The sequence below is a fragment of the Berghia stephanieae genome, chromosome 4 (genome assembly GCF_034508935.2).
Source record: "Berghia stephanieae isolate SIO BIC M18660-M18661 chromosome 4, UCSD_Bste_1.3, whole genome shotgun sequence".
NCBI classification, from domain to species: Eukaryota; Metazoa; Mollusca; class Gastropoda; order Nudibranchia; family Aeolidiidae; genus Berghia; species Berghia stephanieae.
The window spans coordinates 94,671,609-94,686,288 of NC_088363.1; the positions used below are offsets into that span (position 1 = coordinate 94,671,609).

At 34.5% G+C, this 14,680-nt stretch overlaps 1 protein-coding gene across 3 annotated transcripts in view; it reads right to left on the reverse strand.

The window, feature by feature from the left end:
• Positions 1-201: 201 nt before the first annotated feature.
• LOC144971611 (cellular tumor antigen p53-like) overlaps positions 202-14,680 on the reverse strand; it is a 107,313-nt gene continuing 92,834 nt past the window's right edge. For all 3 annotated transcript variants that reach the window (XM_078912683.1, XM_078912685.1, XM_078912684.1), the window contains 3 exons: positions 13,758-13,851; positions 10,586-10,726; positions 202-9,712 (listed from right to left, as the gene is read on the reverse strand). In XM_078912683.1, the coding sequence (XP_078768809.1) occupies positions 9,500-9,712; positions 10,586-10,726; positions 13,758-13,851 (448 nt within the window). In that variant the 3' untranslated portion in view covers positions 202-9,499. The remainder of the gene's footprint in view (positions 9,713-10,585; positions 10,727-13,757; positions 13,852-14,680) is intronic.

The window sequence follows — 14,680 nt, forward strand, 5'->3', positions numbered from 1 at the left end:
TATAACTATACATTCGACTGTTTCCCTCCCAGCCAAGGAACTCCGGCCAGGGTCAGGACAAAACTAAGTAATCTCATTCCAAGACAACGACAGGAAACAATTGGAAAACAGGTACGGGGGGATAGAAGACACAGCATGTACCTCCCTGCCCACTATGGGAGGTCAGGATCCCCACCCAGATAAAAAGTCTTAACATGATACGAAAATTAATCATTTATTAAAACATAATGAGACAGACATGATATAAACTATAACATACACTCTCAAATACCCAAACAAGCTAAAGACGTATTCTACTTTTATCATTTATTTAGGGAAAGATGGGAAAAATGTTAGACCAATGTTAACGAATTATAAATTCAGACTATTATCACGGATTGACTACATACAACCATATGACTGTGTAAATGATACCTTTTTTCATTTGGCGGTGGGGGGTGGGGGGGTGTATTGATACCATTCTGCAGTACAATAACAAAACACTTATTTGTAATATATTGGCCAGATAGTATTTGTTCACATTTCGATAGTTTAAGATAGCCTTACAACTTGTCTCAACGACTTCTACCTGACATTTGAATAAAGTCTCATTAGTCTTAGACAGACTAGGGCGGGTGAGGTGTGAGGTCAATATGAAGTCAACGTTTCTAGTAAAATCTTTACAAAGTGTCAAGTCATTGTATGGCAGGGCAGTATTTGAATGGTGTGGTCTAACAGGATACATAAGATGGTTATAATGTGAATGATGGATGGATGACGTTTTATGGCAGTCAGGCTAACAAGGCTGGTTACTCCTCATCATTGAGCGGGTTGAAGTTTTGAACACATCAAATGTTTTGAACACCTGGTTAATATTCCTTATGGACGGAAATTGATGACAACAGTAAATACATGATTAGCAAAGGACACGAGACGAGGCCAAAATAGAATCATAAAAACACAAACAGACCAACTGTGGAAAATGGAAAATGCATAAAGTTTCTTGATGAATCCCAATAATTTGGTCCATCCCATTTTTAGATCATCAAAATAACCCAATGAAACAGAGGTGAGATGGAATTATCCGATTCTATTTATATAGGTTATGGGGAGGAAAAAGGACTCTTAGAAAAGCTACAAAACAAAGTAAACCATGTTTCGGCCTTTCGCCTTCTTCAGGTAGGTATGCAAGAAAAAGAAATATTAAAATCTCATTACTTCATCTCAATGTTGCTCTCTCTCTCTCCTTCCCTTGCACAAACACACACACACACACACACACAAACACACACACACACACACACATTTATATATATTTTTATCTATAATGTTTTAACTATAATGCCAATGTAACAAATTTCCTTTTCTTGTTTACCAGAAGAATGCCAAGGGCTGGAAGGGTCGTTTACTTTGTGTTGTATGTTTTATACGAGTCATTTTGACTCCATGTATTTGACTATACATTGTATTGACTCATGGAGGCACCTGTAGATTTGGTACAGGTTATAGGCCTTTGCAATACTATTAGCACCAGAAAAAGGAAAGTGATGGCTCATCTAAGTTTTGTTTTTAAGGGTTTTATAGTGCTTGCAACTCATTAAGGTCATATAAGCGCCAGTAAAAAGGAAGAAAATGGGATATTTTTATTTGTTTTTAAGGGTTTTACGTAGCTTGCAACACATTTAGGTCATATCAAAATTGGATAGTTAAAACATTCTGGATATACAATTAAGAGGACTTGAGGGACAGTAAGAAAAAGGGGAATGGTTCAAATAGGGAACAGATGTAGATTCCAAGAGCACACTATCAGTGTACTTAGTTTGAGATCACCTAAATGTAGACGTAGTATGTACCTCTCTGCCCACTATGGGAGGTCAGGAACCCCACCCAGAAGTACATCATTTGTTTGTTTTTTTCTATTGGATAAGAAGCATCACGGCAGTAATGTTCATTTTGACAGTCCATTGACAGAGGAGGAGGAGAAGATGGCCTGGACTTTTCATTTTCATTAACAAATTTAAAAAACACAAGACACTCAAACACACACACCACAAGCATTGCACATTTTTACATCTACAATTTGCATATACTAACAAAAAATACACATATATAATCTGATAAAGGTGATCCGCATGCAGGATGAATAGGACATCTCAAAAGACAATCTGCTTGTTTGTTTTTAAGGGTTTTAGGGTGCTTGCGACACATTTAGGTCATATCAGGGCCAATAAAAAGAAGAAAATGGAATAGTCAAAATATTCTAGATTTACAGTCAAAGTACCCAAGAAAAACTAAAAGGGGAATTGGTTCAAACAAGGAACAGATGAAGATTCCAAGAGCATATCATCAATGTACGTTGAGATCACCTACAAGTCTCATTCAGACACAGCACAGGATCCCACTAAGAGGAACACACTCAAATGTTTACAGAATACAAAACTAACAATCATAACAGAGAGATGATTTACAAGGAAAAAAAAATTCATCTCCCAAAACCATAACTATACATTTGACTGTTGCCCTCCCAGTCAAGGACCCCAATAAGGGCTGGGACAAAACTAAGTAATCCCATTCCAAGACAAATAAAGAAAGCAACACAGCGTGTCCTGATAAGTTTTTCGTTGCTAAGAAATTTCAATTCAAAGTTAAAACCCATTTGCAACTTTCATTCTTTGATCATCAAATTCCTATAAAAGATACCAAAATCTTCATATTGATCACTGAAAGGCAGAACAGAATTGTATGAAAATACAATTTTTAAACATCAAAAGTGAAATATATTGGAACTATTTACAACACATAGTTTCTTGTTAAAATTTTGTTCAACAGTCACTTCAATTAGAAATATATATATAGAAAAGTATTCTCTTGCTTCTTTTAATATATATATATATAAAAAGATAGTTATACCTAAATGATTAAAGTAAAAAAACTATGTACAGGAGTATGAGCATTGAACACAAATGAACACTTTAAAGTATTATTTTATCAACAGATTAGATTAATAAACATGACACATTGTGCAAGTTTCATCTATACTCTCGTGTATCAAATGAAATGTGGGGGGGGAGGAGGGGTAATGAAAGGGGAAGGAGAAAGGTGTACTTTGGCCAAACTTCAATAGAAGGGAGGGAGTGTGTGTGTGTGTGTGTGTGCATGTGTGCACACGTGCACCCTTATTGAACAAAGGGAGGGGAGGTGCGCAATGCACATTTTGGGCATTTTCTAATTGAGAGGAGGTGAGATGTCATGTGTAAAATGGTTTTCTTTCAAATATATTGCTAGTAAATACAGCATAGCAAATGTTTATAAAAAAATGATTTAAGAATTCCCCTTAGTCACATAGACAGCAACAAATGTATATTGCAAAGCTTTTTTTTCCATAGCACTTCTATGTCTTTGGCGGGATTTTCTTTTTCTTTGTTTTGTTTTGTGAATTTTCACAGGCACATTTCGTAAGCTGAAGTTTAATTTTTTTTTAAAAATAAAATTTAAAAAGTGTGTGTGTGTGAGGGGGTGGGAGGGGGGGGGGGGGGGGGGCGCAAAGATTCTGTATAAAAAAATAGGCAGGGGGGTGGTGTCAATTTGATACAGAAGATCAGCTCCTTTGTACATGCAATAATCAAAATAACAAGATCAATAAAAGAACTAAAATAATATGACAAAATTAAAACACTTTTCTTTCTCCAGATATTTCCAATCATTTTATCACTTGTTATGGGATGACACCCAGATAAAATTATACACGCAATAATAAGAACATTTGGCCTGCCTTACCGTATACAAAAATGAAACACATAGAAATTACTTTGTAACTTGGCACAAATATATTTGGCTTTAGAGAAAAAATTAATTTTTCACGTTGTACACATGAAAAAAACTTGGGGGTAATTTGTTTGTTTTTAAGGGTTTTTACTGCACTTGCAACACATTGAAGTCTTTTTGTTTTTAGCGACAGTAAAAAAAGAAGAAAATTGGATACTTAAATAATAATGAATTTTAAATTGAAAGCAGACAAGACAAGAAAAGGTAAGAAAAAGGGGAATGGTTTCAATAGGGAACAGATGTAGATTCCCAGAGCATAATATCAATGTACTTAAAAAAAAGTCTCATCGAGACACAAGCACAAAATCACACGAAGAGGAAAACACTAAAATGTTTAAAAACCATTATAATATAATTGAAAATACTCTTTTCAGTACAAAAAATGTAACTACAAAATAGACATGATTTACAAAGGAAAAAAATATCACTTCCCAAAACTAATACTATACATTTGACTGTTTCTATCCCAGACAAGGATTCCGACCAGGGCCAGGACAAAACTAAGTAATCCTATTTCAAGACATAGAAAGCAAACTCAGTAATGTAACTGGTGCACAGACAAACACATCAACATGTGAGCAGCCACAGCAAATTTGCAATAAATCCTATCAGTTCCAATGTCAGATCTGACGAGATGATTTACACTTTTATTATAATCAAAACTTTCTGGTGAAGATAAAAAAATGTGAAGAAAAGGAAAAGGATATAAAGATAAATTACAATCAACTTTGTATGAGGGTCCAACCAATGACGGATTCTGATTCAAAGTCAAACATTTCCTCCGTGGAACATGCTCCATTGGAAAGTATTCTAGAAAGCTAGAAAGTAATTCATATAGGAGGAAACCTATTTCGGGCATTAGAAAAAATAAAAAAACAACAAGAAAGAGAAATTAATATATTCATTCATGATTCACATGAATCAATGAAGCAAGATCATTTCAAATATTCATTCATGATTCACATGAATCAATGAAGCAAGATCATTTCAAATATTCATTCATGATTCACATGAATCAATGAAGCAAGATCATTTCAAATATTCATTCATGATTCACATGAATCAATGAAGCAAGATCATTTCAAATATTCATTCATGATTCACATGAATCAATGAAGCAAGATCATTTCAAATATTCATTATGATCTCCATGGAAGTATTCAGAAAGCAAGTATTCATTCAAATATTGGGCATTAGAATAAAAATCAATGAAAGAGAAATTAATATATTCATTCATGATTCACATGAATCAATGAAGCAAGATCATTTCAAATATATACATTTAAAAAAAAAATAGCTGCCTTTAATGACCCCAACTCTATGATACATTTTATGTCTGATGTGATCTGTTCTTTTCTCTTCAAACATTGTAAGCTTTTCAACACTATAGGAATCACTCTAACAATCATCATTAAAAAAGACTCTACAATCATCAGCTGAACACATTCTTCACTATGAATTCTCATTACAACTGCTGCTAATTACAACTGCTGCACTGTTATAAAAAGACTCTACAATCATCAGCTGAACAAATCCTACACTATGAATTCTAATTACAACTGCTGTACTGTTATACTCTCATAAAGCACCTTTTACACGCTTGCCAAAAACTTTGACCTCATTTACTCGTTAATCAGCACACCAGCAACTTGTCAAAAATTCTGAAATCTCACACTTCTTTGAAGCCTCAAGTAGAGAAATGTTGACAAGTTTTAGGGGTCATTTAAACTAATGAATACATGAAGTGTAAGTTTTCTGGCAAACCGTTAGAAGCTGTTTTCTTTGTGTACAGAGTTTAAAATGTTGGATAAAAAGATTTCAATGACTAAGGTGTCCATTTTGTATTATCATTGTATTATGATGGGTCATACACAACACGAGGTTTAGAATCAAAATATTTAGGATTTACTGACGTTGATCATTTTTTTTATATACAGTAAAATTACTTTAAACCGATAGAAGCTAAACTGAAAAATACAATGAACCTCAAAGAATTGAATTAAATTGTACGAGTTTCTTCATTATCTTTGTAATAATTCTTACGATGAACCGAAATACTTCTTAGCAGGACTTTCTTTAAACTGAAACAACTTGAGAGCACCTTCCCTTTTCCTCTCTCTATTTTTCTTCAAAAATTCAGGTGGGGGTGGCTGACAACTTGCCATTTCTTTTCCACTTTGTTTAAACGTGTGTGTGAGGAGGTTCTATGTAATTAGGTCTTTGAGCATGGCATTTCAACAAAAGAGAGATGTGTAGCATTGACACACCTTTTCATTTCCATTTCACTTCAGTTCTGAGTCTCTGCACATCATTCATTATCAATTTTCACTCAAGAACTTTCCATCTTATTTCAGCTTTACATTTTACTTAGAAGGTCCCCAAAATTTCGGTTTTAAGTCATTCTACTGTATATAAGTTTAGAAAATTAACTAAACTAATGCTCATTAATAAAAGCATTAAATTTATCACAAATTCTATGATTTAGACTTTAAATTTAATATTAAGTATTATATTTGCCCAGATACGATACTAGATTGACATTGTCACAAATTGAAATATATTTCTAATTTAAAGCAATGTTGGACGATTAACAGATCTGTTTTTGTTTTGTTTTTAAGGGTTTTACGGCGCTTGCAACACATTTAGGTTATATCAGCGCCAGTAAAAAGGAAGAAAATGGTATAGTAAAAAGTTCTAGAATTACAATTAAAGCACCCAAGAAAAAGTAAGACAAAGGGGAACTGAGAACAAATAGGGATCAGATGTAGATTCCAAGAGCATACCACCAATGTACTTAGTTTGAAATCACCTACAAGTCTCATCCAGACACAAGCACAAAATCCAACAAAGAGGAACACACTCAAATGCTTACATTATACATTCAAAATAAAAATAATACATAACAGAGAGATGATTTACAAGGAAAACAATATCATCTCCCAAAACAATAACTATGCATTTGACTGTTTCCCTCCCAGCTAGGATTCCGGCCAGTGCCAGGACAAAACCAAGTAATCTCATTCCGAGACAAAGACAGAAAGCAAGTTGGAAAACAGATATAAGGGGATAGAAGACACAGTATGTACCTCCCTGCCCGCTATGGGAGGTCAGGATCCCCACCCACGATTAACAGATCTTTTCATGATATTTAACAAATAAGAATTCAACAAACAAAAAAGACTATACCTATTTATTTTTTGAAAAAGTAAATATAAAACAAATTAACCTCAGCAGTGTCAGTTTAAGTAAATGCTATCAAACAAATTCAATGGGAAAACAAAGTCAATTTTAAAAATAAAGATGTATATTTGAAACAACCACAGTCAGATTTTTAACAAGTGGCGCAATATTTTCTTCTTTTTCTCAGCTGTTCCTCAATGCACAGTTGTGAGAATTTATACATTTCAAAACAATAGGAGAGGATTTCGTTTAATAAAGCTATATTAAAATCGATAACTAGTAAGAATCGGAACTCATAGATTGTTTACAATATCAAAATTATGAATTTTCCGCTTACCTATTTGGAAGAAATGGTTAAAATGGAATTTTTGGTTAATTTAAACTTATATGATTTACATACAGTATCTGAATATGGACGAACGAATGGCAATCCTTAACTATCAGACAGCTACCACTACACATTACTGATGAAGACAAACAAGGGAATATCATGCGTTTCTAACATTACTTTGATTGCTAAATTATGAGAAATAGTTTCACCAACAACGACAACAAAAAGACTGAACACATCAATTATCAAAATCTGATGACGATGAAGAAGAGAAATGGAACAACTACGGAAGGATTTTGTGGCATCGTGGCATCACTTCTGTCCAATGAAATGTAATATTCCTCCATTTTGTATGCCCTTTCCCAGTCTTCCCTTGTTATATCAGTAAGAAGTGGATAGTCAAAAAATATAGAATTACAATTGAAAGCACATGAGAAAAAGTAAGACATAGGGGAATTGGTTCAAATAGGGAACAGATGTAGATTCCAAGAGCACACTATCAGTGTACTTAGTTTGAGATCACCTAAATATCTCATCCAGACACAAGCACAGCGCCCTACTAAGAGGAAGACACTCAAATGTTTACAAATCACATATATGTAAAAGAAAAAATAATACAATACATAACAGAGAGATTTACAAGGGAAAAAAAATCTCCCAAAACTAACTATACAATTGACTGCTTCCCTCCCAGGACAAAACCAAGTAATCTAATTCCAAGACAAAGACAGAAAGCAAGTTGGAAAACAGCTATAAGGGATAGAAGATGCAGTAAGTACCTCCTTGCCCACTATGGGAGGTCAGGAACCCACTCAGACCTTCAAGATGCAAAGATACCTACAAGAACAACAACCATCTTCTATTCTGAACCCAGGGACTTTTTTCTCAGACTCCTTTTCCAAGGACTCAACTATGCACAGAGCGAGGCTCGAACTGATTACCTTCCGGTCCGAAAGCGAGTGTCATACCACTTAACCACATAGTCGCACAACAGCTGATAAAAACCAGAAAAACATGCGCTATTAATCAAAAATCTGGTTCTAACATGCTCCAGCATTCATAAAAGATCGTATAAACATAATAATAATATGCAAAATATTATAAATTGTCATTTTTCGTAACTACTGAGAATAAAAGTCTCACCAGGCTTTTTATGGAAAATCAGTTCATGCATTGATATGATTACATTCTGTTTCTTGATGAGAAAAAGAGCTTTATAAAAAAACAAAAAATGAGTAAAAATTACTCCCTTCTATTATGTTGCTAGCCCTAAAAGTGACACATTACCAACTCAGGCTAACTAACAATTGGTTTCCCTGATGTCAATCTAAGTAACAGCCAGTCCGTGCACATGGGCTCCACATGAGGATTAGAAAACATTAAAATTAACCGTGCTCATATCAACCTAGTGCAAATATACAATTGTGAGGAAATAACAGCTTTGAAAAAGACATGAGATTTCCAAATGGCATGTTAAAAAATATTTTTTATAAAATAACTAAATACATAGTCATATAAAATGAACACTTGTGGCCTGTGGCTATATCAGATAATGTAAAAACTTTAGCAGAGATGATCAAAACACAGAAAATAATAACATCGTTGTTGATATTTAAAAAGCAAAGGATAACATTTTATCCATTTCATAAGAACATCTACATTTAAATGCAACTTTAAGTAAAAAAAATAAATTTCTTTTTGAAAATTCGGAATGTTGCTTTGTTCATCTTGCATATATATAGATATAGATAGATATATATATATAGGTTAACTCAAGCAAAGAGATTCAACTCTTTTTAGGCTTGATATCTGCTTATCTGTCATAGATTGGCAAATCAATTCATACAACACACTGCATATTTTCGTTGACATAAAATAACCAAGAACCATGGATCAGATCGACCTCAAATGTCAAGGAAAACAACTTTTGCAAGCAATATAAGCTATCATTCAGCTTCAACCTTTTTGATTCATTTTAAGTGGATTTTTTTTTTCTTTAAAAAAAAAAACCCTCAAAAAAAACAAGAAAAAACCACAAACTCCATTTTCTTGCAATGAAAATGCAAACTGAAATCCAAAGTCATAGCATGAATACTCATTCCTTTACACAATGTTAATCATCTTGTAACATATTGGGAACAGTTTTGTAATAAAGTATTTGAGTAAATATTAATCATCTTTCCCTCAGTGAGACATCTTGACAGTTTCATCTTTACCATTCTCTGTCTTTGCCCACTTGTTTGGTGTCTCCGAATCAGCAACACCATTGTCGGCCGTCGATTCCTTTGGAGAGACCTGGCTGGTGGTTTTGAATGTGTGTTTGAAGGAATAACGGGTGACTTCAAAGTAGCCTGGGTTATAGACACTTTGTTGGCTGGGCTGAGACTGGGACAAGCTCTGGAGATTTAGACAAGAATGAGGTGTTAGGTTTGAAACCAACATTTCAGTGATGCCAACCCACGCCCATGAAAAAATGTTTACAATGGAGAGACGAAAAGAAGTGCGAACAATCCTGAAAAAATACCCCATAACTAGCGCAAATTCCTACGATGGGAAATAGACCGTACTAGCAATATTATAATCGATATTTAAACTAATGTATAAATCTACTTATTATTGATGATATAAGCGGTAGGGATAATATCCACTTCCAGAATTGGTATATAAATCTGATATGACCCAACCAAATATTTAAAATCTTATTGAACTCCTAACACAAACTTCCAGGTTATGGAACAAACTAAAGTGTTTTAAGCACACTTTTAAAAAGTATGTGATTTCTTTTGAATAATAGAAATCAACAAATGCATATCGATGGCCCGTTGATCAAACCTCTGAAGTAGCCTTTGGCAAAGACATAACTTGAGAGGTTAGATCAATGGGCCATCGATATGTTCCTCTGTAAAATGCATACAATGAACAAAATGCTTAGGAATTCGGATATTTGACATAAGGTTGGCATCCCTGACATGGAGTAAATGAATAATTTTCTGTCAAACATCCTAAATCACCTTCTACTACCTGTAGAAACGGTGTGCTTCTGTCGATGAAAACTATGGATAAAATGAGAAGGTTGCACGTTTAAACACCAACATCATAAAAAAAGAATTCCACATAAATGACGAAGCAAAACTTTAATACGCTCTAATCCATTGTGACAATCTGCATTAAAACATGTCAGCAATAAAAACCTTATTAACTGCTACTAAAAGAAATTAGTTGTAACTTTATAAATTAGCGTAAATCTAATAAAAACAATGAACAACTCACTGGTTGAGAAAGGAATGTATCTGCAAGGGATGTGCCTGATCGATTTAAGGCCTGAGACAGTTGATTTGAATGGAAGAACTCAACAAGGGATTTCCAGATCTTCTTGCGATGAATTTCAGGAATGCTCATCTCTTCTAGGCTCTGAAAAAATAAAATTAGTATATGCTGGTAAGATATTACTTGTCCATATTCACTTCACTGTAAGCCAAACATTATATATATAATGTAGGTAGGTGATACTGCTAACATTGTTTAAATAAGATATACACTAACCTATAAACACATTGAATATTCAAGAGAGCAAAAAGGCCTTTGGTGAATATATGTAATGTCTCCGTGTGTATATTGCCTGAATGTGTAAGTTCATGCCTTTTGTGTGAGTTTTTATGACAGTAGATAAAATGCGTATGGTCTTGCTGAAAATTGCTGCGCGTGCAAGGTGTTTAAAGGCCAAACTTTCATTTTAGTTACTTCCTCCTCACTGGTACCATTAAGTAATATAAACAATCCCCGTCAGCCACATGATAACAACTGTCAAGACTGGTGCATTGGCAATAATTATGTCTGCAGGTAATCTCTTCGCTTTGAATTTCTCTCAGGCAGAGAGTAGTAGAAATTTTATCAAAATACTCAATTTTCTCAACCTGATGTGGACACAGCATCTTTTTCATAATTTTCAAACATATATGGATACAAACCAGTTTTTCCTCTACAAGACACAATTGTTTTTGTTTACATCATTAAATGGTGAGTTTGTGTTTTGCTCTTTTGAATAATCGAAGTTTTAAATGGAAAAAAAATATTAAAATTATAAGTTTAAGAAATAATTAAAAATTCAAACCATCAAACCAACACTTTTTACCAGCAAGTGTGAGGGATCAAAGAAAAGTAGATGAAATTATCTTTCATATGATATATACTTTTATTTTTTTTGATTGAGAGATTTAAGAATAGAGGGTGTGTAAGTGAATCTCATTAATTATTTTTGTTACCAACAACGAGGAGAATATTTCATGATATTTTAGAAACGCAGTGATAAAACTAAAAAGTGATGATAAGAGACATTTATTTCATTTGCTTTCATTGAATTTAAATTTACTTATTTAATTATTTGTTTTGTTCAGGTTATGGAGAGACACAATGAAGATGGTCATCACACCAGTACAAATGAAATGTGTCGAATTTGTTGTGAAAGAGTACAGAGCCGTGATGAAAAGACTCCTCGATGAAATCAACAGTTGATTATAAATGTGAAATTCTGACATATTTCAATATTTCAATTTGCGAGAAATGTGTCTCACTGAAACATAATTTAAAGAAATGTGATGCATGCAGATACACAAAATAAATTATTATTATATTATAGACTTGATTCTGACAAAAAATTGAATGAAACAATTTGATGGCGTGACTATGTCTAATTTATTGACCAATGTGCTATATGCAGCCTATATGGCACCCAAATTAAGAGAGGTACACCTCAAAAGAAAGATTACGCAGGTAAAGAAAAGAAAAAAGAGTAAAGGGCATGGATATCTAAAAATAAGGCTATGAATATTATTAGTATTCTTTAATAATGAATGTCCTTTTATAAAGGAACAATTTAAATGGAATTCTAATCATTCGTTGATTCTGGAATAAATACAAGTGCATTCATTACATTTGACTATTTTTCTTGTTTATATAAATTGTCTATAAAGAAAATGCTGTGAATGGATTTCACTTTTACATTACTCAAAATTCACAACTTTGATGTATAAAATTTTTTATTCTCTATTGTCTTCTTGCACTTTTCTACTCACTTCATCTCTTGTTGTTACCAACATAAGTGCCTGCTCCACTCACTTTTCTGAATAAAAAATTCACCCCATATACTCAATGTCTCAATTGTTTCGATGTTATATGTTTAAGTTGAGAATATTGGCTATTAAGCTTAACTGCCGGCCAGGTAACTTTGCGATGGTTGTGTGTGTGTGTACCCGCTACCTCCAGTAGTCGGTGAGAGAAGGCTCTAATAATGAATGACCTGAGTTTGATACAAATTTTTTTGGGTTCGTGGATAGCTCATACGGTAGAGTCACGCTCTCACCGGCCAGGCGGAGTTATCGTACCAATAAGGTCGCAGTTTCAAACCCCATCACCGCGGCAAAAATTTTTTATTCTCTATTGTCTTCTGGCACTTTTCTACTCACTTCATCTCTTGTTGTTACCAACATAAGTGCCTGCTCCACTCACTTTTCTGAATTATAAGGAAAAGGCAAATGTCATTAAACAGTCGTCTATGTAGACACACTCGACTTGCAACAACAACAACCATCGTCTTACTTGGCCAAGTTAATGATTGAGGGAACAGAAGGTGTCATAACTAAAGAGCCTGAAAAGCTGGCAAACAAGTGGAAAAGCAAGCAACATAAGCTTAATCAGTTTTGTTTGTTTTTAAGGGTTTTCGTTTTACACATTTAGGTCATATAAGCGGCAGTAAAAAGGAAGTAAATGGGATAGTAAAAAGTTCTAAAATTAATATTAAAGCTACCAAGAATAAGGGAGACAAAAGGGAATTGGTTCAAATAGCAACAGATGTAGATTCCAAGAGCACACTATCAGTGTACTTTGCTGGGGAGGGGTTCCCTTGGAGCAATATGACCTCACTGGAATTTGACATGCCCATCATCCGGAATTTTTTTCTCCAGACTGGATTTATTTTCCATTAAAACTGGAGTTTTGCATCACTGCACTATGCATGCTGCATACACTCAAATGTTTCCAAAGTAAAATCCACAATGTACAGTATTCAAAACTAATAATTTTAATAGAACACAACATAAATAGAGTGATGATTTACAAGGAAAAAAAATCATCTCTCAAAAAATGAGGATCCCAACCAGGACCAGGGGAAAAACTGAGCAATCTCAATCCAGAGCAAAGACAGAGAACAACACGGGAAGGGAAAACGGATAGAAGACACAGCAAGTGACCTCCTACCCACCATGGGAGGTCAGGGGATCCCATCCAGTCTCAAGATGAAAAAATAGAAATGTTTTGGATAGATTCAAGCACCACTTTACCCAAACTACGCAAATCTTGCAAATCTAACGTTAGGAATTGTGGTGTGTCACCGACCCAGATTTGAATAATACAATATGAATGACTTCAAACATTAGTGTAAACTCACTTCTTGGCTAAATTCCTCAAGTTGGTAGAGGTTGGTGAATCCCAACTGTTGAAAGTTTGTGATGTAAGCAGACAAACCCAATCGCTCCAACCATCTGAGAGTATGATGAAAATTAATCAATTAAACATAAACATACATATACATAGACAGATATTTAAAACAAAGGCAAATGATACAGTCATAATGTCTACTTTGGGAATGGGTGCTTTTGTGTGCTCAAGTACAGTCCGAGCTGGTTTATTGGGAAGGCAACCATGATATTGAGCAATTTTTCACATTTACCATAGACCAGAAGTGTGAAACCTTAATTTACCTCTAACAATGAGAGACAAAATTAACTGCACAAAACAATTAACGGTTGCATAAGTAAGCAAGGGATTAAAAATGCATTGTCTACCCATTTGTCTCATTGAACAAACCATTTGGTGGTGACAGCCTTCACGCCATTGGTCAGCTTCCTGCAAGCCTAACACTGTGGCCATTGACCCATGACCATGAACGTGACGATGGCAATCAATGACACCACCAGGGGATACAGGTAAATTCTATTGTTCACACCTCTGTGATGACTATGACAAACAGTTCGACCACACACATGATTGACTGTCAGGACAGACACAAACAGGGGATACAGGTAAATTCTATTGGTCACACCTCTGGATGATATGACACTAACAAGTTTCGACCACACAATGCCCCTTGAATGAGCTGTCAGGACAGACACAGACAGGGGATACAGGTAAATTCTATTGGTCACACCTCTGTGATGACTATGACAAACAGTTCGACCACACACATGATTGACTGTCAGGACAGACACAGACAGGGGATACAGGTAAATTCTATTGTTCACACCTCTGTGATGACTATGACAAACAGTTCGACCACACACATGATTGACTGTCAGGACAGACACAAACAGG